The following is a 26,597-nucleotide window of genomic DNA, read 5'->3' on the forward strand; positions in this document are numbered from 1 at the left end:
GGTAACTCCACGGCCCCTTGAGAAGTTTGAGCGAAATCCATTCATAACTTGATATTTAAATCGGGGGAAAGAACTTGAAAAAACCCACATTTTATCAGCGAAAACGGAGCCATTTGACCACTAGGTTTTTGTGCTTCCGTGGTGTTTCCATAAGATGCCCGCGCATGCAGATAAGCGTCGTGTATGCGTAGCGTATTTGTGTGTTAACAAATTGCGCGATGCGCAACGCGATGCGTTGTTGCGCGTGTGTACCCTGCTGGTACAACAAAGATTTTCTTTCCTTTTCAATTTCAAACACGAGTGGAATAGTGATCCTTAAGATATTGCAGTTGGAGTTTACAAATCTGGATTTTCATTCCTTGTATTAACATAACAAAGTACAAACATCAAAAAAACTCAATTTTGCGAAAGAAACAATGTCTAGAGTACACAGCTGCCTTAAGTTCTTTGTGCAAGTTATCAGGTATTAAATAAAAAATTCATAAACTACAGACATTTTTACTCTAGAAATGACATATAATACAATATTTTTTATTGTTATTTTCACCCTAAATACTTTTTCACATTTTTGGCAGTGAAACCGGGGTGATAGTCCTTTTGAAAGTGCGGCCTTGATCTACTTCTTGTACAGTGTAGGGCCAACATTATTCAGTCTGTGAATTTAGACATATATATGGTAATTGGTATCAAGTTTCCTGTATGTTCAGTAGTGGCTCAGCTTTCTGTGTCATTGCTTGAAATCATTTCCTTTTCCAGTACTTTCCTTACTATACGTATGTTATTACATCAGAGCATGTCATCACGGTACAACAGCCTCCTACAAGTAACCAAAAACCAACATCACTCACCAGTCCATCAACTGAGTGTACAAGGAATAGTGATACATTCCGAAAGCTCTCGGACGAGCAAATTCACGCTTTGAGTAACAGTTTTAAGTTTTCATCATGCACTTTTGTATCATTTAATTGACTCTTGAAAGTTGGTCCCTGTTGTGTTAGCAGGCTTTACAATACTTGTGTGTGCTCTAGAAGTTAATGGCCCCCTGCATAACTGATTCCCCACATTAAGTTGGAATACCAAATGCTCATTCTTTTTGGTAGTTGGAGTCACTCCTGAATCATATTGCCAAAAGGTATAATACTCTGAGAAACGGGAATTTCATGAAAGAAAGTTGGTAAGTTGCATTATATTTAAAAAGAAGCAATTTAAAGTAGTACATGTATATAGTCGGGATATCATTGACACATGTGTGTGTAAGCATAGATCCTGGAAGTGTGGTGTAAGGACCCAGAACATCAGGGCTGTTTGGTGTCAAAAAATGACACTGAATTTCTAGTGCACAGTGGCGTAGATTTCTCTTTGACATTGGGGGGGATGGGGGGAATTCTTGAAGTATAGTGAATCCAACACCTTTTGGCAACAGAATAAGTTTATGGTACAAATGCGTGCACTTTATAGAGCTAAAATGGGCAAATATGAAGTTAATTTGGTCAGAAACCCATATTCAGACGTCAACATTGGGGGGGGGGGGTGGTTGTATGGACCATCACCCCTGGCAAAATATTGGAGGGGATTTATCCCCCCATCCCCCGGGATCTACGCCTATACTAGTGCATATAAAATATTTAATGAAAATTGTCAAAATATTTTGCCGGTTTGTAATTCATACTGACAACTGATATTAAAAGAATCGAGCCTGGTAAACCTTATAAATCATTCTAAACCAATTACCATCATATTTTGTGGTGAACTTGCATTTTAAAACTTTGTACATTGCAAAATACCAGGCCTACAAATGTTTTAGGCCTCTTCAATGTTACAATGTAGTGTACATCTAATGATTTAAATAAAAACAAGCCAAAATATTGATTAAATGTTTTTTTTTTTCCTTAAAAGTTTCTGGTTTCTTAACGGTACCCTGTAAAGCTAAGCTGACGTGTCAACTAAGATGGATATTTCTGATATAAATGGAACCAGACATGGATCTGCTGTAGATCAAGTTGCTGACCACCTTCAAGATGTTTGGGCTGCTTCAGGGACATTCTGGAATAGATACTGGGCTGTGATCCATGATACTTGTCATGGAAATCATTTCATTCTGGCAGCAACTTTAGGTAGGTGCTTAGCTTAATTTCTTTGTCCTATTTATGTTCAATAGGCTATATGTGACACGATCAAGGGGAATGAGTCACATGGCGACCCTGGTCCAAAATGAGTTTTACATATGTTTCTAAAGAGGACATTTAAGAGCTTTCAGAAACTGAAAACCACATGTTGATACGACTTTTCGCTGTGAAGTTACGTCAATTTATCAATAGCTGAAAACAATATAAAACAAAAGAATTTTAACACTTTCTTTGCCAATATCTCAAAATTAATAGCGACATCCAACTCATTTCCCTTGATCGTGTCACATATTGTTGATCCATTGATTATCCTTTTTTGGTGCATTTGTGGGATAGAAAAGGGGGAAAATTAGCCATCAATTTCCCCCTTTTCTATCCCACAATGCACTAGAAAATGATAATCAATAGATCAGCAATATAGCAATCCTATGGGCTATTCATTTTAAAAACACCTCTATGAACGTAGGTGTATATATTTCAAATGAAGTCAGGGGCAGCACCATGTGGGTGGGGCAAGGGATGCATGGCAGCTGCTCCCTATCATTTGCAAAAAAAGGAAAGAAGAAAAAAGAAGAACCATGCAGGCAGTGGCAACACCAGTGATTGTTTTTATTTTACTGTGGGAAGTGGGGGCAAGACCTCTGACTCATGCCTTCATAAACATTGTCAAAAACCTGATTTTTTTGCATATTTGTAATGTTTACACATGTCCCAACTTGCACCTAAATTGAATCGGCCAAATTTGTTGTCTTTGTAGGCCAACAGAGCAAAGTTCGACATATTATGAGGCCCGAAAGTTTCCATAATTCCAGGGTTCAGACCAACCTTAATTGGGTAACACAACCTGAGGTCATCCAAGGTCAAAGGTGGAAGAGTTCTGACTGGGGGAATTTGCTCCACCATGCCACTGCCACTGTATATAGGGTACACAAAAATGTTTGTGAAACGTGCTGCAGAGCATTCTAACAAAATGATATTTAAGTGTTGACAAAATGTTTTGCAATATATATGAAAATGCAGAATAATCAAAATAACATCTGTATCTGACAACATTCTTTAAATGCTGATATAATGATTTTTTCTTCATATATATTAAAAATGTGTCCATGATCTTTATATAACCGCACATTTAAATGATTTGACAAACCAAAACACTTGTATAGTTTATAACATTTTCAAACAATTTTGCTGGGATATTCACCAAAACTCAACTTACAATCACTGACACTCAGTCAGAAGAAAACAAAACAAATCACAGAAATCCACCCTTTTGGTAAAAAATGGTATTTTGTACAGAATAAAGTGTGTCGAATATGCTAATGTATGCAAACTTATGATAATTAATAATATGAAAATATAATGCTAAATATTCATTCATATTTAGCCTTAGCAGTATAAAGCTAAATATTCATATCCATTTATATGAATATTTAAAAATGAATAATTCAACCCGTATGGCTGGTCAAAATAGTGAACCAAAGTAACATTTATACTCCCTATTAAAGGCCCATTCAGTGATTTGCTCACCCAGAGGATTGTAAAAATCATCAAAAATTCCGGTTTTGTCACCTTTGTTAGTGATATACACCAGGCACAAAAAGAAACTCGTCAGTTATATTCATCCTTGCTGTTCAATAATGTGATAATTCTGGATTATTCTGAAATATACATTTTGTTAATTGGACTTTTCTTTCTCATTTGACACCCTGTTCGTGAACATTGAGCAAGAATTGACCAAGCTATGCGCCTCCAAACTCTCAAACCCCAAATTGAAAAGTTGCAATTTTAACGATTCATTTGTGCCTGTTACACTGTGTGCTTTATTGATTGGCCGGTGGTGCTTGTGTGCAATACAACGATGCGTTCCCAGTGAAAATCGTTGAAAATGCAACTTTTGATTTTGGGGTTTGAGGCATTGGAGGCGCATATCTTGGTCAATTCTTGTTCGTTTTTCACGAACAGGGTGTCAAATGAGAAAGCAAAGTCCAATTAACAAAATGTATATTTCAGAATAATCCAAAATGATAAGGTTATTGAACAGCAAGGATGAATATAACTGACGAGTTTCTTTTTGTGACTGGTGTACATGTAGATGTGCTGCTAGTGGTTACGCTGAAAGCCCTGTATAATAAAGACAATAGAAGATATGTTACATAATTTCTGCCAAATTTTTCATTTCAAAAATAGCTAATGACAATTTGAATGTTTTATCCTTCAGTTTCAGACAATTTATAAACAATTTAATTTTTTCCAGCCATGGCTTAATTCTGAATTGTCACCTAATTTGGGTGTACTTTGTCTTGGGTCCAATCTCTATCACGGAAAGTTTGCTATATCTTTCTAAATATAATGATTGTTTGTTCTAGATTTGTGTTTTAGCGTTTCATATTTGAAAGAACTAATGTTTAATTGCAACATTTCGAAACTACAAACCCAAACTGGGTGCTATGATGTACAAGATTTGGCTACGAGTATGCATTTTACATTAAGGTGCGGGATTGTAACTATCTAAAATATCCTGACAAATATCCAATTAGCTTCAGCTATTAGCTATTAAGATATTTGGATATTATTAAAGGATATTATGGATAATTTGGATAATAGTTGCACCTACTGATATTTTGGATATTTGGATATTTTAGATAATTTGGATATTATCAAGGATATTATGGATATTTATATATTTCAGATATTTGGATATTTTAGATATTATGGCTAATTAAGATATTTTAGATATTTTGGATATATTATTATGGCTAATTAGGATAATTTGGATATTTGTTATATTTTTCATATTATTATGGGTCATGAGGATAATTTGGATATTTCAGATATTTGGATATTTTAGATAATTTGGCTATTATTAGGGCTATTTTGGATAATTTGGATATTTTGGATATTATTGTGGCTAATTAGGATAATTTGGATATTTCAGATATTAGGATATTTTATGGGTCTTTAGGATAATTTGGATATTTCAGCTATTTGGATATTTTAGATAATTTGGATATTATTAGGGCTATTTTGGATAATTTGGATATTTTAGATATTTTGGATATTATTAGGGCTATTTTGGATATTTTAGATATTTTGGATATTATTATGGCTAATTAGGATAATTTGGATATATTTAATATTATTATGGGTCATTAGGATAATTTGGATATTTCAGCTATTTGGATATTTTAGATAATTTGGATATTATTAGGGCTATTTTGGATATTTTTGATATTATTATGGCTAATTTGGATATTTGTGATATTTCTCATATTATTATGGGACTTTAGGATAATTTGGATATTTCAGATATTTGGATATTTCAGATTATTTGGATAGGCCTATTTTAGATAATTTGGATATTATTAGGGCTATTTTGGATAATTTGGAAATTTTAGATATTTTGGACATTATTAGGTCTATTTTGGATAATTTGGATATTTTAGATATTATTATGGCTAATTAGGATAATTTGGATATTTGTTATATTTTTCATATTATTATGGGTCAATGGATAATTTGGATATTTCAGCAATTTGGATATTTTAGATAATTTGGCTATTATTAGGGCTATTTTGGATAATTTGGATATTTTGGATATTATTGTGGCTAATTAGGATAATTTGGATATTTCAGATATTAGTATATTTTAGATATTTTGGATATTATTATGGCTATTTTGGATATTTTATATATTTTGGATATTATTATGGCTAATTAGGATAATTTGGATATTTTTAATATTATTATGGGTCATTAGGATAATTTGGATATTTCAGCTATTTGGATATTTTAGATAATTTGGATATTATTAGGGCTATTTTGGATAATTTGGATATTTTAGATATTTTGGATATTTTTATGGCTATTTAGGATAATTTGGATATTTTTAATATTATTATGGGTCATTAGGATAATTTGGATATTTCAGCTATTTGGATATTTTAGATAATTTGGATATTATTAGGGCTATTTTGGATATTTTTGATATCATATTATGGCTAATTAGGATAATTTGGATATTTGTGATATTTTTCATATTATTATGGGACTTTAGGATAATTTGGATATTTCAGATATTTGGATATTTTAGATAATTTGGATATTATTAGGGCTAATTTGGATATTTTAGATATTTTGGATATTATTAGGGCTATTTTGGATAATTTGGATATTTTAGATATTAGTATGGCTAATTAGGATAATTTGGATATTTGTTATATTTTTCATATTATTATGGGTCAATGGATAATTTGGATATTTCAGCTATTTGGATATTTTAGATAATTTGGCTATTATTAGGGCTATTTTGGATAATTTGGATATTTTGGATATTATTGTGGCTAATTAGGATAATTAGGATATTTCAGATATTAGTATATTTTAGATATTTTGGATATTTTTATGGCTATTTTGGATAATTTGGATATTTTATATATTTTGGATATTATTATGGCTAATTAGGATAATTTGGATATTTTTAATATTATTATTATGGATTAATAATTTGGATATTTCAGCTATTTGGATATTTTAGATAATTTGGATATTATTAGGGCTATTTTGGATAATTTGGATATTTTTGATATTATTATGGCTAATTAGGATAATTTGGATATTTGTGATATTTTTCATATTATTATGGGACTTTAGGATAATTTGGATATTTCAGATATTTGGATATTTTAGATAATTTGGATATTATTAGGGCTATTTTGGATAATTTGGATATTTTATATATTTTGGATATTATTATGGCTAATTAGGATAATTTGGATATTTTTAATATTATTATGGGTCATTAGGATAATTTGGATATTTCAGCTATTTGGATATTTTAGATAATTTGGATATTATTAGGGCTATTTTGGATAACTTGGATATTTCAGATATTTGGATATTTTACATCATTCTCATATTATATGGGCTAATTAGGATATTTTTCAGATATTATTGTAACCGGCATCAGAATGGTTGGTTTTAATAATAAGGGTAGGGTTTGAAATGTTAGGACTTACGGTTTATCATTATTTACGATGTTTATTATTTTGTTTATTTTGATTGTGTCATTCTTAATTAATGTATGTATAATCATAAATGTGTTATGCATGTAGGTTTTGGTTTCATATCAAATTATATTTCCATCTGTTGTGTGACTGTAATTAATCGATCATAATCATCATCAAGTTAAGTTATTTTCCATCGTAATCATCATTGTCTTTGAAACTATTTTTAATCATGGTTTATCTTAAATTTGAAGGTCATTTACCCCATTGGTCATGAACACGCTGCATCCTTTGATTCTCAAGTTTATGAGTACTTCAAAATGTTTACGTCTTCATTGTTTATTGTCTTCCATTCATGAGGTTTAAGTTAAGTACACTTTAGCAATTGATTCCTTTTATGAGTGTGTATTGTCATCCAATTAGTTAAGTGTGGTGGAATTTATGGCCACTTATCTTTTAGCTCAAGATTGTAGGTGATGTACTTATGAATTATTCATGAGAAAGTTTTATCTCTTTAACAGGTTATGTATTGTTAAGATTTGTATTAAGTAAATGCTTAGTTAAAGTTATTATTTATGCTGTTGTAGAGATGGTACTTAAGTTGGTTTTCAAGTGTTTTTCCCATATGAACTTGTTTCTTAGAATATTTTCACTTCACTTCCATAGCCTGCAACTGATCAACATCAAATCTTCCATCCAAGATTCCAACTGATAAACATCAAACCTTCGATCTGAGCCTCCAACTGCTCAACATCTAGTCAATTCAATCGTCATCATATTATCATTGCATCGATCTTCATTGTTTCTACGAATCATCAGATATTATTATATTAAAGCCGGAGCATAACATTGTATATCTTCAAGTCTCCATCGTATTTATATTTATTTCTGTGTCTCGGGATTCTTCAACCCCGTAACATTATTATGGCCATGCCTTCCTATTTCTAACGCTTACAAATATGAGTCTTCAAATGATACATCTTTCTCTCATATTTTTTTCAACTTTAATGTACAATATTATCATCATCACCATAAATACACTGACATGTACAATACAATATGCGTCGTTCTTTAAAAGTCTTTTCCAAGTATACATGCTTTAGGAAACTTTATACATATGCAAGTAATGCAACTTTAATTATCATCATCACCATAAATACACTGACATGTAAAATACAATATGCGTCGTTCTTTAAAAGTCTTTTCCAACTATATATGCTTTAGGAAACTTTATGCATATGCAACTTTAATATACAATATAGTATGCGTCGTTCTTTCAAAGTATTTTCCAACTATATCCATCGTTTAGGATTACACTATTATGAACTAGAAGACAACATGCATGATTCATTGTAGGCTGTTTCTTAAATGGTTCTCAGGCATATTAATTTCACATCTTTTATGAACTAACACAACATGCATGATGTATGCGCTGTTCTTTAAAAGTCTTTTCAAACTATATCCATCGTTTTGGATAATGCAACTTTAATGTATACTATAATCTGTGTCGTTCTTTAAAAGTCTTTTACAACTATATCTATCGCTTAGGATTATGAACTAAAACACATAATGAGAAATCATCATACAACTACATAGTACATTAGTACATTCACATACAATTACCACAATGTAAAATACAATATGCGTCGTTCTTTAAAAGTCTTTTCCAACTATACATGCTTTAGGAAACTTTATGCACATGCAACTTTAATGTACAATATAATATGCGTCGTTCTTTAAAAGTCTTTTCCAACTATATCAATCGTTTCGAATTATACTATTATGAACTAGAAGACAACATGCATTATCCCTTCTAGGCTGTTCATTTAATGGTTCTCAGGCATATTAATTACAAAGGCATATAAATTTCACATCTTTTATGAACTAACAGTGTAACATGCATGATGTATGCGTCCTTCTTTATAATTCTTTACCAACTATATCCATGCATGGAGGTAGTAGAGATATCCATCGTTTTGGATGCATTGTGGACAAAAGCCACATCGCCATTGCAAGTTTGCAATGCATTAGATAATATCTAAATTAGCAGATATTTTGGCTAATTTAGATAATACCTAAAGTTCCTAATATCCAAATATCTCATATAGCGGATATTTTGGATAATATCTAAATTAGCAGATATTTTGGCTAATTTAGATAATACCTAAATAGCTGATAATATCTTAATATCCATCACTTACTAAGTAAAAAAATTTCAATTAAAATTTTATTATAAGTTCCTAATATCCAAATATCTGATATTAGCAGATATTTTGGCTAATGTAGATAATAGCTAAATAGCTGATAATATCTTAATATCCATCACTTACTAAGTAAAAAAAAATCAATAAAATTTTTATAAGTTCCTAATATACAAATATCTGATATAGCGGATATTTTAGCTAATATCCAAATTAGCAGATATTTTGGCTAATTTAGATAATAGCTAAATAGCTGATAATATCTTAATATCCATCACTTACTAAGTCAAAAAATTTAAATTACAATTTTATAAGTTCCTAATATACAAATATCTGATATATCCATCCTTAATAAGACATACTTTTACGTCATTAATTAATACCGTCATTATGAAGTCAATTTCCAACTTGTAAATAATGAAAATTGTCTCTTGCATTAATATTGACCTAGTCTTTTGAGCAGATTTGCAATTCTTACCACATATTAGGATCTGTTAAAAAGAGCTATCTTTACATGTACCTATAGAAGGCAGGTTAACTTTCAAACTTAACAAGGATGTCATATCAGGTCAATAAATTTTGATGCATAAACAAAATACCTTATAATTAAAATAGCACATTCCTTGTTGATATTTCATAGAAGCCAATAGCTCATCGGAAGCAAACCTATGCAGTATAAGATATCTTGTATATCATTTAGATACAATGCACATTGTCTATTTATTTAGAAAATGTGTGCCGATGAACATTAAGATTTGTCTTTTTGCCTTATAAAAGAACAATTTATTTGCACATAACCACACAGTTACCATTTTCTATTAATTACTGAATGTTTTACACCCAGACATACATACATAACCAGATTTAGCTGCTTTAAATATAATGTAAAGTCAAATTTCAGAGTCTTAGGAATTGCGAGTCTAGTTGAGTCACTGGATTAACGTTATTTGCGACTGACCGTATTTGCAGAAGAATAATGACTGATATTGATGCCAAGGTAGAACAAGAAACTAGCGAGGTTTTGTAGAAAGAAAACCTTAAGTATCCGATTAAAATTGTTCATCTAGAATGAAGTCTTGTTCTTCTTGATTGTGGAAATAATGAGAATCTAAGTCTGCTTGATTCATTGTATCAAATGTTCTACCGGTCTTGCAAATTTATTGTTCTCAGTCTTCTTCTTTTCTTCTTATCTTTTGTGGCGCATTATTATGTAGATGATGCACAGCTGCCATGACTGAAGAATGCAAGAAATCAGCTTGCACAACTTGCGAGTATTCACATAGCCAACCAAACTCTAGTTCGGATAACTCAGACCCGCAACAAAATATCTGCTTACTGATATGATCGTGTCCTGGGTCTTAACTAGTTTTCTAAATGTTGATGGCAAACTGGACAAAAGAAGCACATGGAAACTCTTCACAGCCTTTTAATCGCCTATTTATGCGTTGAGAGTCCTTCTATTGTTTGGATAACCCGAACAGCTTAGACAGGTCTTTTGTCTTTTGAAGCAAACCTCACTGCAATTGATGTGCAAGATCAGCGGGGCATCATTACTCCTGAAATATAACCACAAAGAAACAAACAGCAAAAAGAAACTACATGTGCCTTCCCCCCGTTGTTTGAAACCTTTGCGCCTGATTATATCACATGATTGGTAAGCTTGATGTTCCAACATTCGCAACTCCTAGAATTTATCTAGTAATAGACACTTGAAGATTAAGGTATACTACCATGATTACTATTCTTAACTTAAAGGCTTATATTCAGTAATAATATAAATTTGTATCTCCAGTAATAGAACCAGCCTGCATACTACAGGTTGACCTTTTCGAGCACCATGCAATCCATGTAAATCATTCCCAATAATTTGCATATGTGATCTAATAATGCCAAAAAGAAAATGGTATATATTGTATATAATACTTGTCAATTACAGCCAACACTAAATATTTTGGAGACTTGGATTTAATTAATAACATCCAACTTATAAAATACTTGACTGTAACTAGGGTTCATTATCTCATGCAAAGTATTACCGATAAATTTGTTGATTACTTGCCTGCTTGTAAATAAATTGAAGCCGTTGGCTGATTCTAACATGAAGCCGGTGGCCAATGCCAATGTGACCATGATGAAACCAGTTGCTGCTCTGTGGATGTTGATTTAGGCCTACGCTTCTACACTTAAATATTAATAAAATAATCACATCCACTGCTTAAGTAACATATCATTATCAATCCTATACTTTATAAAATACTACCACATCAGACAAACAGTATTATTTTTCACCACCAAGAGCACAACCATTTTTTTTGGTCCAGCATGATCGGAGGAGCAAATGCAAGTGGCTTACTAAGAAAGGTGTGAACACAACAAAAGAAATGGAATTAAAGCAGAGACCTGATTGGCTGCACCCCACTAAAGTGCCATCTGAATGGCCAAGAATCTGGGATTGTTGCTATAACAACACAACAACTCCTACATCATTCCAATACCATGACCCAAATCAATAGCATAAACTTTCAAGAGGACTTGATATGGCTCAAGTGGAACTGATAGGATAATTTTCCAGACTTGGCTGCACATGAATGCCCAAGTTTCCCTGATGCTGAGACAATCTGGTTTTTAAAAGATTTTCAACTTTGAAAAACGTCAATAGCTGATAATATCTTAATATCCATCACTTACTAAGTAAAAAAATTTCAATTAAAATTAAGTTCCTAATATACAAATATCTGATATAGCGGATATTTTAGCTAATATCCAAATTAGCAGATATTTTGGCTAATTTAGATAATAGCTAAATAGCTGATAATATCTTAATATTATAAGTTCCTAATATACAAATATCTGATATAGCGGATATTTTAGCTAATATCCAAATTAGCATATATTTTGGCTAATTTAGATAATAGCTAAATAGCTGATAATATCTTAATATCCATCACTTACTAAGTCAAAAAATTTAAATTACAATTTTATAAGTTCCTAATATACAAATATCTGATATATCCATCCTTAATACGTAACAAAAATTTCAATACAAATTTTTTAAAGTTCCTGATAATAGCTAAATAGCCGCTAATATCTTAATATCCATCACTTACTAAGTCAAAAAAATTTCAATCAAAATTTTATAAGTCCTTAATATACAAATATCTGATATAGCGGATATTTTAGCTAATATCCAAATTAGCAGATATTTTGGCTAATTTAGATAATAGCTAAATAGCTGCTAATATCTTAATATCCATCACTTACTAAGTCAAACAATTTTCAATCAAAATTTTATAAGTCCCTAATATACAAATATCTGATATAGCGGATATTTTAGCTAATATCCAAATTAGCATATATTTTGGCTAATTTAGATAATAGCTAAATAGCTGCTAATATCTTAATATCCATCACTTACTAAGTCAAAAAATTTAAATTTAAATTTTATAAGTTCCTAATATACAAATATCTGATATAGCGGATATTTTAGCTAATATCCAAATTAGCAGATATTTTGGCTAATTTAGATAATAGCTAAATAGCTGTTAATATCTTAATATCCATCACTTACTAAGTCAAAAAATTTTCAATCAAAATTTTATAAGTCCCTAATATACAAATATCTGATATAGCGGATATTTTAGCTAATATCCAAATTAGCAGATATTTTGGCTAATTTAGATAATAGCTAAATAGCTGCTAATATCTTAATATCCATCACTTACTAAGTCAAAAATTTAAATTTAAATTTTATAAGTTCCTAATATACAAATATCTGATATAGCGGATATTTTAGCTAATATCCAAATTAGCAGATATTTTGGATAATTTAGATAATAGCTAAATAGCTGCTAATATCTTAATATCCATCACTTACTAAGTCAAAACATTTTCAATCAAAATTTTATAAGTCCCTAATATACAAATATCTGATATAGCGGATATTTTAGCTAATATCCAAATTAGCAGATATTTTGGCTAATTTAGATAATAGCTAAATAGCTGCTAATATCTTAATATCCATCACTTACTAAGTCAAAAAATTTAAATTTAAATTTTATAAGTTCCTAATATACAAATATCTGATATAGCGGATATTTTAGCTAATATCCAAATTAGCATATATTTTGGCTAATTTAGATAATAGCTAAATAGCTGCTAATTATCTTAATATCCATCACTTACTAAGTCAAAAAATTTAAATTTAAATTTTATAAGTTCCTAATATACAAATATCTGATATAGCGGATATTTTAGCTAATATCCAAATTAGCAGATATTTTGGCTAATTTAGATAATAGCTAAATAGCTGCTAATATCTTAATATCCATCACTTACTAAGTCAAAAAATTTAAATTTAAATTTTATAAGTTCCTAATATACAAATATCTGATATAGCGGATATTTTAGCTAATATCCAAATTAGCAGATATTTTGGATAATTTAGATAATAGCTAAATAGCTGCTAATATCTTAATATCCATCACTTACTAAGTCAAAAAATTTTCAATCAAAATTTTATAAGTCCCTAATATACAAATATCTGATATAGCGGATATTTTAGCTAATATCCAAATTAGCAGATATTTTGGCTAATTTAGATAATAGCTAAATAGCTGCTAATATCTTAATATCCATCACTTACTAAGTCAAAAAATTTCAATTAAAATGTTATAAGTTCCTAATATACAAATATCTGATATAGCGGATATTTTAGCTAATATCCAAATTAGCATATATTTTGGCTAATTTAGATAATAGCTAAATAGCTGCTAATTATCTTAATATCCATCACTTACTAAGTCAAAAAATTTAAATTTAAATTTTATAAGTTCCTAATATACAAATATCTGATATAGCGGATATTTTAGCTAATATCCAAATTAGCAGATATTTTGGCTAATTTAGATAATAGCTAAATAGCTGCTAATATCTTAATATCCATCACTTACTAAGTCAAAAAATTTTAAATCAAAATTTTATAAGTCCCTAATATACAAATATCTGATATAGCGGATATTTTAGCTAATATCCAAATTAGCAGATATTTTGGCTAATTTAGATAATAGCTAAATAGCTGCTAATATCTTAATATCCATCACTTACTAAGTCAAAAATTTAAATTTAAATTTTATAAGTTCCTAATATACAAATATCTGATATAGCGGATATTTTAGCTAATATCCAAATTAGCAGATATTTTGGATAATTTAGATAATAGCTAAATAGCTGATAATATCTTAATATCCATCACTTACTAAGTCAAAAAAATTTCAATCAAAATTTTATAAGTCCCTAATATACAAATATCTGATATAGCGGATATTTTAGCTAATATCCAAATTAGCATATATTTTGGCTAATTTAGATAATAGCTAAATAGCTGCTAATATCTTAATATCCATCACTTACTAAGTAAATGATTGGACAAAAAAATTTCTAAGTCCCTAATATACAAATATCAGATATTTTAGATAATATGAGATATTATGATACACAAAAATAGCCAAATAGCCAAAAACAACCTTATAACTATCTAAAATAGCAGATTTTTCACCCTATACTACAACACACAAATTAGCCAAATTATCTAAAAATATAAAAAAAAGTTACAATCCCGCACCTAACTCGCATTTTACCAAGTTAGCAATAGGTATTTCCTTCATGTTGCCAATGCATGACTTTCTTTATTATACTCAAAAACGGATTTTATTATACATGTACTAGAAAGTTGTTTACGTGCATATAGGCTCCTTCACAGTCGGTTTCTGTTGTGTATGTTTACAACTGAGCCACATACAGACTGGGTTGCCGGGACTACCAGACAAAGAATCTGTTTTTTGACTATAATTTGGCCTCTATCAGTTTTACTGATAAGATGGCTAATTGAAAATAAACACTTATTTTGTACACAGATAATGCTCTGTGGTTATTTATGGATGGAAGCTTAGGAAATTGCTATTAATGAAATAGTTAATATATTAAACATACATTTTGCTTCGTTAACGACGGAAATCCGTTCAGAAATAAGGTTTTTTGGAACCATTCGACAATAAACATTTTGAACAATTTTGCTCTATGAAAAAGGATACAATTGCACCCCTGCTGAACTGACTACTGATAAGCTGCGCTGTCAACAAGCATTGACAAGTAAAGCGTGACCCCTAATTAAACAATAATAATGAGCATTCCCTGATCTGACCAGAGCTGGGTATAAATAGTTCAGGTGCCTACTACCAACACTAATTGATGTTGGGAGTGACACTAGTCGTCGGGGGGGGGGGGGGGGAGTACCAGTAATTGGGGTAGATAATAGTGGCTTTGGTTGTATACATTTTTGGTACATGTAGAGCAACCGGGAATCCCTGGGATTGAGTAATCAGTCTTTTTGATTAGGCCAATGAAAGTCGATTTTGAGTTTCCCGTCACCGCCCTCACTTCATTTTCTGACCCTGACTTGAATTCATTATTGTGACTATTTTAATATACTTTTGAATCTCATTTAATAGGGCTAAACATCCATCTTCAAGTGAATGTGGGCAAATAACAACACATTTTACATACGTGTTGGTCATATAATGAAAGGCAGAAAAATAATGAATAATGAAAAGGTTACCTCACTTGTTTTCAGAAATTATGTGACGGGAAACTCAAAATTGACTGTTAGTGGCCTTATAATGTGATTGGATTTTATACTAAATATTGGTAAATAGTATAACACTTAAAACAAAAGACTCAAGAAAAGGTAATGAAGGACAGAAATTTGGAGTTTATATGAATAAAAGATTTAAGAGGAATTCGAAGGAGTTAGATTGTTATGGACATGGTGGGTTAGTAAGCGGAAAATGTTGAAGGTCATGCAGGTCAAGGTCACCCGAGGTGAATTGAGTATAGATTGTCAGATTGTGGATAACAATTCTGCCCAAAATTGTTAAAGGTCATTTGAGGTCGACTAAGTATATATTGTGTTGGATTGTCAGAATCTTCAAAGTGGTGTCAAGCGCATTAAATGTCAACAGAGCATCGATAGTCTGATTTTCATAAAACGTGGTGCATGTAATCACAATTAGGCCCTAAGGGTCAAAACCATCAAGGTAATATCAAGGTTAACAGTTACTGATAATAGATAGTTGGATTGTCATGAAATTTGGTTGATACGAAATCCCTTAGCAGCAAACATTCTTAAGGTTATCTGAATATAGATTGTTGGATTGTTGTAAAACTCAGAGGATGTGATTCCAATTGAGCCGTTTGTTACAAGTATGAATTAAATGTAGACCAATTTAGCACACATTTTCCAATTCAGCTTTCGACATGAAAATTTTAGTATTTCCTAGTATGTCATTGGTGGTATTTACCAATAAATGCCAATATTTCGCACCCAGTTAGTTGTGCCAAACATTCTTCCAAGTAGCCCTACTTGCATGCAAAATTATGAAACATGATCTTCATCCATGGCGTTGTCTTTTTAAAGACATTTCTTGTTTACACTTATGCTGGGTTCACTGAATGGGCCTTTAATTATTTTACCCCGATTGCAAATGACCAATGATTGCAAAGTTTAAGGCCTCTATACCAAACCTGTACTTATTATAATCTTCATGTGTGTCTCATTTCAGGTTTCCTTGTACCATTCTTGACATTCTGGATTATTTCTTTACTGAAAATGCAGAATAATCAAAATAACATCTGTATCTGACAACATTCTTTAAATGCTGATATAATGATTTTTTCTTCATATATATTAAAAATGTGTCCATGATCTTTATATAACCGCACATTTAAATGATTTGACAAACCAAAACACTTGTATAGTTTATAACATTTTCAAACAATTTTGCTGGGATATTCACCAAAACTCAACTTACAATCACTGACACTCAGTCAGAAGAAAACAAAACAAATCACAGAAATCCACCCTTTTGGTAAAAAATGGTATTTTGTACAGAATAAAGTGTGTCGAATATGCTAATGTATGCAAACTTATGATAATTAATAATATGAAAATATAATGCTAAATATTCATTCATATTTAGCCTTAGCAGTATAAAGCTAAATATTCATATCCATTTAAATGAATAAAAAAAAATGAATAATTCAACCCGTATGGCTGGTCAAAATAGTGAACCAAAGTAACATTTATACTCCCTATTAAAGGCCCATTCAGTGATTTGCTCACCCAGAGGATTGTAAAAATCATCAAAAATTCCGGTTTTGTCACCTTTGTTAGTGATATAAAAAAAACAAAAAAAGAAACTCGTCAGTTATATTCATCCTTGCTGTTCAATAATGTGATAATTCTGGATTATTCTGAAATATACATTTTGTTAATTGGACTTTTCTTTCTCATTTGACACCCTGTTCGTGAACATTGAGCAAGAATTGACCAAGCTATGCGCCTCCAAACTCTCAAACCCCAAATTGAAAAGTTGCAATTTTAACGATTCATTTGTGCCTGTTACACTGTGTGCTTTATTGATTGGCCCGTGGTGCTTGTGTGCAATACAACGATGCGTTCCCAGTGAAAATCGTTGAAAATGCAACTTTTGATTTTGGGGTTTGAGGCATTGGAGGCGCATATCTTGGTCAATTCTTGTTCGTTTTTCACGAACAGGGTGTCAAATGAGAAAGCAAAGTCCAATTAACAAAATGTATATTTCAGAATAATCCAAAATTATAAGGTTATTGAACAGCAAGGATGAATATAACTGACGAGTTTCTTTTTGTGACTGGTGTACATGTAGATGTGCTGCTAGTGGTTACGCTGAAAGCCCTGTATAATAAAGACAATAGAAGATATGTTACATAATTTCTGCCAAATTTTTCATTTCAAAAATAGCTAATGACAATTTGAATGTTTTATCCTTCAGTTTCAGACAATTTATAAACAATTTAATTTTTCCAGCCATGGCTTAATTCTGAATTGTCACCTAATTTGGGTGTACTTTGTCTTGGGTCCAATCTCTATCACGGAAAGTTTGCTATATCTTTCTAAATATAATGATTGTTTGTTCTAGATTTGTGTTTTAGCGTTTCATATTTGAAAGAACTAATGTTTAATTGCAACATTTCAAAACTACAAACCCAAACTGGGTGCTATGATGTACAAGATTTGGCTACGAGTATGCATTTTACCAAGTTAGCAATAGGTATTTCCTTCATGTTGCCAATGCATGACTTTCTTTATTATACTCAAAAACGGATTTTATTATACATGTACTAGAAAGTTGTTTACGTGCATATAGGCTCCTTCACAGTCGGTTTCTGTTGTGTATGTTTACAACTGAGCCACATACAGACTGGGTTGCCGGGACTACCAGACAAAGAATCTGTTTTTTGACTATAATTTGGCCTCTATCAGTTTTACTGATAAGATGGCTAATTGAAAATAAACACTTATTTTGTACACAGATAATGCTCTGTGGTTATTTATGGATGGAAGCTTAGGAAATTGCTATTAATGAAATAGTTAATATATTAAACATACATTTTGCTTCGTTAACGATGGAAATCCGTTCAGAAATAAGGTTTTTTGGAACCATTCGACAATAAACATTTTGAACAATTTTGCTCTATGAAAAGGATACAATTGCACCCCTGCTGAACTGACTACTGATAAGCTGCGCTGTCAACAAGCATTGACAAGTAAAGCGTGACCCCTAATTAAACAATAATAATGAGCATTCCCTGATCTGACCAGAGCTGGGTATAAATAGTTCAGGTGCCTACTACCAACACTAATTGATGTTGGGAGTGACACTAGTCGTCGGGGGGGGGGGGGATACCAGTAATTGGGGTAGATAATAGTGGCTTTGGTTGTATACATTTTTGGTACATGTAGAGCAACCGGGAATCCCTGGGATTGAGTAATCAGTCTTTTTGATTAGGCCAATGAAAGTCGATTTTGAGTTTCCCGTCACCGCCCTCACTTCATTTTCTGACCCTGACTTGAATTCATTATTGTGACTATTTTTAATATACTTTTGAATCTCATTTAATAGGGCTAAACATCCATCTTCAAGTGAATGTGTGGCAAATAACAACACATTTTACATACGTGTTGGTCATATAATGAAAGGCAGAAAAATAATGAATAATGAAAAGGTTACCTCACTTGTTTTCAGAAATTATGTGACGGGAAACTCAAAATTGACTGTTAGTGGCCTTATAATGTGATTGGATTTTATACTAAATATTGGTAAATAGTATAACACTTAAAACAAAAGACTCAAGAAAAGGTAATAAAGGACAGAAATTTGGAGTTTATATGAATAAAAGATTTAAGAGGAACTCGAAGGAGTTAGATTGTTATGGACATGGTGGGTTAGTAAGCGGAAAATGTTGAAGGTCATGCAGGTCAAGGTCACCCGAGGTGAATTGAGTATAGATTGTCAGATTGTGGATAACAATTCTGCCCAAAATTGTTAAAGGTCATTTGAGGTCGACTAAGTATATATTGTGTTGGATTGTCAGAATCTTCAAAGTGGTGTCAAGCGCATTAAATGTCAACAGAGCATCGATAGTCTGATTTTCATAAAACGTGGTGCATGTAATCACAATTAGGCCCTAAGGGTCAAAACCATCAAGGTCATATCAAGGTTAACAGTTACTGATAATAGATAGTTGGATTGTCATGAAATTTGGTTGATACGAAATCCCTTAGCAGCAAACATTCTTAAGGTTATCTGAATATAGATTGTTGGATTGTTGTAAAACTCAGAGGATGTGATTCCAATTGAGCCGTTTGTTACAAGTATGAATTAAATGTAAACCAATTTAGCACACATTTTCCAATTCAGCTTTCGACATGAAAATTTTAGTATTTCCTAGTATGTCATTGGTGGTATTTACCAATAAATGCCAATATTTCGCACCCAGTTAGTTGTGCCAAACATTCTTCCAAGTAGCCCTACTTGCATGCAAAATTATGAAACATGATCTTCATCCATGGCGTTGTCTTTTTAAAGACATTTCTTGTTTACACTTATGCTGGGTTCACTGAATGGGCCTTTAATTATTTTACCCCGATTGCAAATGACCAATGATTGCAAAGTTTAAGGCCTCTATACCAAACCTGTACTTATTATAATCTTCATGTGTGTCTCATTTCAGGTTTCCTTGTACCATTCTTGACATTCTGGATTATTTCTTTACTGTTTATGTGTGTTGATGCATTTGGATTTCCTGCTTGGGTACTCAAACACAAAGTACAACCAAATGAAAAGGTAAGCAAATAAATATGACCTGTTTGGCACAAGAAGTCAATGTCAGAGTTCAGTATGTGAACATTCATGTACCACACAGGCCACTTTATAATTTAAAATGTGGTGATTTCCTGATTTGGAGGAAATTGTGCTGTTATAACAATGTGTCATTAGCATGTCAGTACCCCCAGTTTAACAATATCAATATTTCTCATTTTTGGGGTCTCTTTTTCATCATACTGAAAAGTTTGTTTTCAAGGGAAGTGTTTTGGAATCCCAGGGGGGGGGGGGTTTGCTACCCAATGACCCCCCTTTTGCGGCTACCCAATGTCTCCCCTTTTGTTGGTTCCGGCTACCCAATGACCCCCTTTTTTTAAGATTTTCTAGAAGAGCATCATCAAAATGCAACAAAATAATGCCGAACCTTTCAAATTTTGCTCAACTTTGTCAAAAATAATTATGCCGAAACTTTTTTCAAAATTTTCTACTCGATGACCCTTTTTTTGAAATCTTATACTCAATGACCCCCTTTTTTTCAAAATATTATACCCAATGACTCCCCTTTTTTTGGTTCCGGCTACCCAATGACCCCCTTTTTTTAAAGATTTTCTAGAAGAGCATCATCAAAATGCAACAAAATAATGCCGAACCTTTCAAATTTTGCTCCATTTTTTCAAAATTTTCTACCCGATGACCTTTTTGAAATCTTATACTCAATGACCCCCTTTTTTCAAAATATTATACCCAATGACCCCTTTTTTAAAATAACGCTTTGTTACCGATAGGCTCCTACTTCGCGACACCGGTAGGCACGTACCGGTCACTTCTAAAGTTGAGTGCCCCCCCCCGAGCCAAATGTCCCATCTAATTGAAGCTCAAGAGGGCTTGGCTTTATCATCATATACCATTTTGTTCTTTCACTCCAGGTGACCATTCCTCGGATCTTGGATGCGGCCCGTGTAGCCTGCACCAATCAGATGTCGTCCATCCCATTCCTGCTAATCTGGCATCAATTAGAGCTTCTACGTCCTCTTGATTATGGCAGAACATTACCCACAATGCAGCGTGTCTTGGTGGACTTAGTAGGATTTCTACTAATTGAAGAAATTGTGTTTTATTACACTCACAGGTATTCATCATTTATTTCCATATCAAATAAATACATAATTACATACATCAAAATCAGGCAATATTAAATGATCAAAATACATCAAAATCAGAAAAATAACTTAATTACAACAATTAACAAGACATGTTATGGAGGAGAAGGCTGGAAGGCCAAATAGGCCTGTGAAATGCCTTCCCCTATTATAGGGGTAGAAACAAAAACAAACAAAAAATATTTTAAAAACAAAAACAAAGCCAAATAGTACAACTACGGAACAAGACAAGGACGGGGCTCGAAGAAATTAATAAACCATAGGTTAAATTAATTTTAAGTGCTCAAAAGAGAAGAAAAAAAAAGATATCAAGCGTAAGTTGAAATTAGCTTTTGCTTAAATTGATACCGAAATGTTTAACTGATTTAGATTGCTTAAATTTATTTTCTAGTGTATTCCAAAGATAGGGACCGCTAGTACGAACAGAATGATCTGAAAATGTTTTCTTATTTTTAGTTAGATTGTACTGGTTGTTACAGTGTCTTGGCGAATAGTTGTGGATATCAGACCGTTTCTTAAAGTAATATTTAAATGAGGAAGGTAGCTCATTCACTGAGTATCTATACATAAAAACACCCAATTCAAAAGTATACATATCAATGATGGTATGTAGTCCAGGGCTGTCAACTCTCACGCATTGGGCCACTTTCTCACGGTCTCACGCCAAGGTATTATAATCTCACGCCTAGGTAATAAATCTCACGCATAAAGCTGTCAAACACTGTCAAATGAGTAAAATCTCATGCAGCGTAGAACTAATTTGTTGTCCCTACCCCACACTTTTTAGATTCTCGAGCGCCATTGCTCAAATAATCATGGGTCAAATGTGTCAAAATATACATTGTAATCGGCAAATAATAACTCCGTCCCGGTACGCCTCTGTTCGACAGTGTCTCACGCAAAGCAATTCCAAAAAGTTGACAACCCTGATGTAGTCTTGTGAAGTAAGGTACGAGCGTTAACCTGGCCCCACTTGTATGGGCATGCCTGTCCCACTCTGGTCTCATGTCTCCCATTTTCTATGTGTTCTCACAGCAGTTCCCAGTTTGGCTTCCCAGATTTCGGGCTTTTAATCCAATTAATTTTAGATGAACTTTGATATATGCTAGGCCCCATGTCACATGGGAAAACGTGGTAAATCACACATTATTTTTGCTAATTTTAAGCTTGGATTTTAAGCTTTCTTAGCAAATTTGTTAGTGATTTTAGCCGATTGGTCAAGGTTTGAAACAATTTAGTAAAATTTAAGTTTGACTGAAAATGATATAAATTCCAGAGAAATAAATGAAAATGGCCTTTAGTATTGGTTATCTTTATGAATAGGCTCCATCTACTGAGGGCCCGACTAAAAAGGTGAGAATGAGAGGGATGGAGGTAGTTACAAGGACAACCAAACATAACAATTTGCATTGGTAGTACTGTAATAACACCTTCAGCTACAATCAAAAACCTGGGCGTAACATTTGATACAGCAATGAACATGTCATCTCACATAACCTCCTTGTGTAAATCTTTGAATTTCTTCCTCTGGAATATATCCAGAAGGCGTCGTTATATCGATCAAGATACTTGTAGCAATGCAATGCGAGCACTTGTTCTCTCCAAATTAGACTACGCTAATGCTCTTCTATCTGGTTGCAGGTCTACCGATATTGCTCGTCTCCAGCATTTACAGAACAGAGCTGCTCGCATTGTATTCCAAGTCCCTCGCCGCTACTCGTCATCCGAGCTTCTTGACTCCCTCCACTGGCTACCCATCGAAAAACGCATCATGTTCAAAATCCTCTTATACATCTACAAGTCACTGAATGATCTGTCACCAATCTACCTGTCTGATTGTTTGACGATCTATATCCCAACCAGAGAGGGTTTACGCTCGGCGTTAGACGCAACTCGTCTAGTTGTCCCCAGGAGCAACAGATTAATTGGTGATAGGTCTTTCAGTGCAGGGACCCAAACTGTGGAACAACATCCTTTAAACATCAGAGTTTCCCCACTGTAGATAGTTTCAAGAGTAACCTAAAAACTCACTTGTACTGATTGTTGCTGTTTTTAAGCCTTTTTTCTGGTATTATATGTTTTTGTATCTTTGTAAAGTGCTTTGATCAGGTTGGAAAAGCGCTATATTAAGTGCTGTTATTATTATTATTATCTTTTTCTGTTAACCAAATGCAGATTACTTCATCACCATCTCCTGTACAAACATATCCACAAGAAGCACCATGAATGGACAGCACCAATCAGTCTTGCAGCTATATACACCCATCCAGTTGAGCACATTCTCTGTTCTTTATTTCCAGTAGCATTAGGCCCACTAGTCATGGGCTCACATATAGCTGTAATGGCTCTATGGTATGCTATAGCCATAGGTAATGCCTGCATTGTACATAGTGGCTATCACCTGCCATTTCTGCCCCCGCCTGAGATGCATGATTTTCACCATTTGAAGTAAGTAAGGGGACGTTTTAGGGTTGAAAATTTGTAACTTTTTATTTAAAACTGACTTTTTGCTAGGATTATTCCCACTAGGGTAAGAAATGACACTTGTCACACCTTAAACTTAATATTAATACAGGTGCATTTTCAGATTAATGCTTAGAGTTTGTGTATGGTTCTTTTTGAAAGTCTATGTTCTGCGAACACCCCTTGTCAATAACAAGTGCCTCTGCAAAGTTTACATCATAGTCATGTAGATGTCATCGTGGTCATTTGGTGAAAATCTACAAAATTATTTTTTTCTGGTAAGAGTTCAAACTTGGGTGTATGAATTAGATGCTGAAAAGTGACTGAATAAAAGGGTTGCTTTTGTATTACTATGACTAGAAAGATACTTGAGCAGACATCAAAGAGATTATACTTAGGGAGACTAAACTCTGCCATGTTTGCATGTTGCTTATGGTGGGCAACTTTATAGTGTTCCTTCACAGCACAGCGCAGCACAGCATAGCATAACAACAAGTATTTATATGCGCCTTTGCCTAGGGATTCAAGGCGCAAGAGTAAAGAAAATCAAAAATTCAAAAAATACAGAAAACAATGGCAGCAAAAATTAAGGAAATAAGTGAGTTTTGATCAATGATTTAAAAAATGAGTCCAGGCTGATGGCATTATTGATTGTAGATGGTAAGCCATTCCAGAACTTTGAGCAGTCATTGAAAAGGCTCTATGGTAAAATTAACTTACTGGACCTAGTACTTATAGTATGTATGGAACTCTTGACCGTGAGACAGATGGAAATGTACTGAGGAGAGAGCCCATTCAGGGACTTGTACACAAGTGTGAGTGTTTTGAACTTAATTTTTTTTTGTAATTAATAGGCTTATTAGCAAACTTTGACTTGAAGTGCATACTTGTTTGTATTCCGGTGTAATGTATTGTGTGCTAAACATGCTAAGAACATTATTTACAAACTTTTGAAATGTTCAAACTTATAGAAGCCAATCATTGTTAGATTTCAGACTGTTGCCCAAGATAATATTTTGGGCCTAATATCTGACAATCCAAGATGGATTTTCCATGGCATTACACACAATGGTAGTCTGGGTTTGATCTCTTTGGAAGATGCTATGTTACCTATTTAGTTACTTATGTATCATTGTTTCTTTCGCCTCAATAGGTTCACCAACAATTATGGAGTGCTTGGCATCTTGGATTATCTGCATGGAACTAATAAGCTGTTTGTACAGAGCAAGTATTATCAGCGATTTCGAGTTACTTTCAGTTTGACACCTGTGTTAACCATGTACCCTGATGACGAGTTCACCAAATCTTTTAATAATTAATTTTCAACTGTGCATCACATATCCAAATAACAGCTTGATCGGTCATGTAATTAAGGAAATATGACGACTTTAAGATAGTCGCTTTCATGTAAAGTATAGCAAAGTAGCACTTTCAATGAGTGATACCTCGTAAAGGAAGCATCTTTCTGTTTTGATTTATTACTTTGATGAAATGGTTCTTTGGTATTGCCAAATTTGATTGCAAATTTGTAAGGTGGGCCCCTGAACCCCGCCATTTAAAGCCAAATTTTTGGAAGGTCATTTTGGGGTCACCAGGGGTCATCTGAGGTCAAATTAGTAAAACTGTCGTATGGGCATGAAACTTGGTGGGTACAGTCAACATTTCAAGCCAAATTTTTGGAAGGTCATTTCAGGGTCACCAGGGGTCATCTGAGGTCAAATTAGTAAAAACTGTCGGATGGGCATGAAACTTGGTGGGGACAGTCAACATTTAAAGCCAAATTTTTGGAAGGTCATTTCGGGGTCACCAGGGGTCATCTGAGGTCAAATTAGTAAAAACTGTCGTATGGGCATGAAACTTGGTGGGTACAGTGAACATTTAAAGCCAAATTTTTGGAAGGTCATTTTTGAGGCCACCAGGGGTCATCTGAGGTCAAATTAGTAAAAACTGTCATATGGGCATGAAACTTAGCACGGGGGTACAGTCAACATTTAGAGCCAAATTTTTAGAAGGTCATTTCAGGGCCACCAGGGGTCATCTGAGGTCATATTAGTAAAAACTGTTGCATGGGCATGAAACTTGGTGGGTACAGTTACCATCAGCCAGATAATCGTGCCCAGCCGACAACCGCCAAATTCATTTACCTCTCTACCAAAAGTTATCGCAAAAGCAGGCGGTCACAAAAGCAGGCGAGACTCGTGGTTCGAGAACCGCCTTGTTTTTTAATTCTGGTTTTTACACGGTTGTAATGTACTTTGTAAACAAAGATACAGTGCGATAATTAAGACATTAGGTGCTGCAGTTTTTTCAAAAGCCGAGATTTTAAATAAAACGTAGGAAACATCGTTTTATTACTACGATGGAAATATTAGCTGAACACGCATATCCGAGGTTCCACATAACATAGTAACGTACACAGCGTGCGGGACACACATACACATCA

General features: G+C 33.0%; 1 protein-coding gene across 3 annotated transcripts in view; it reads left to right on the forward strand.

The window, feature by feature from the left end:
• The first annotated feature begins 557 nt into the window (after window positions 1–557).
• Window positions 558–26,597, forward strand: part of LOC140160646 (fatty acid hydroxylase domain-containing protein 2-like) — a 45,479-nt gene continuing 19,439 nt past the window's right edge. Inside the window, exons 1-5 of one of the 3 annotated variants that reach the window (XM_072183910.1) lie at window positions 563–1,174; window positions 1,897–2,114; window positions 20,440–20,552; window positions 21,458–21,660; window positions 23,867–24,139. In XM_072183910.1, coding sequence (XP_072040011.1) covers window positions 1,949–2,114; window positions 20,440–20,552; window positions 21,458–21,660; window positions 23,867–24,139 — 755 coding nt within the window. In that variant the 5' untranslated portion in view covers window positions 563–1,174; window positions 1,897–1,948. Of the gene's footprint in view, window positions 1,175–1,896; window positions 2,115–20,439; window positions 20,553–21,457; window positions 21,661–23,866; window positions 24,140–26,597 lie in introns of all 3 variants that reach the window. The other 2 variants (XM_072183911.1, XM_072183912.1) reach the window with 2 other exon arrangements.

The sequence above is a fragment of the Amphiura filiformis genome, chromosome 9, assembly GCF_039555335.1.
Source record: "Amphiura filiformis chromosome 9, Afil_fr2py, whole genome shotgun sequence".
NCBI lineage: Eukaryota > Metazoa > Echinodermata > Ophiuroidea > Amphilepidida > Amphiuridae > Amphiura > Amphiura filiformis.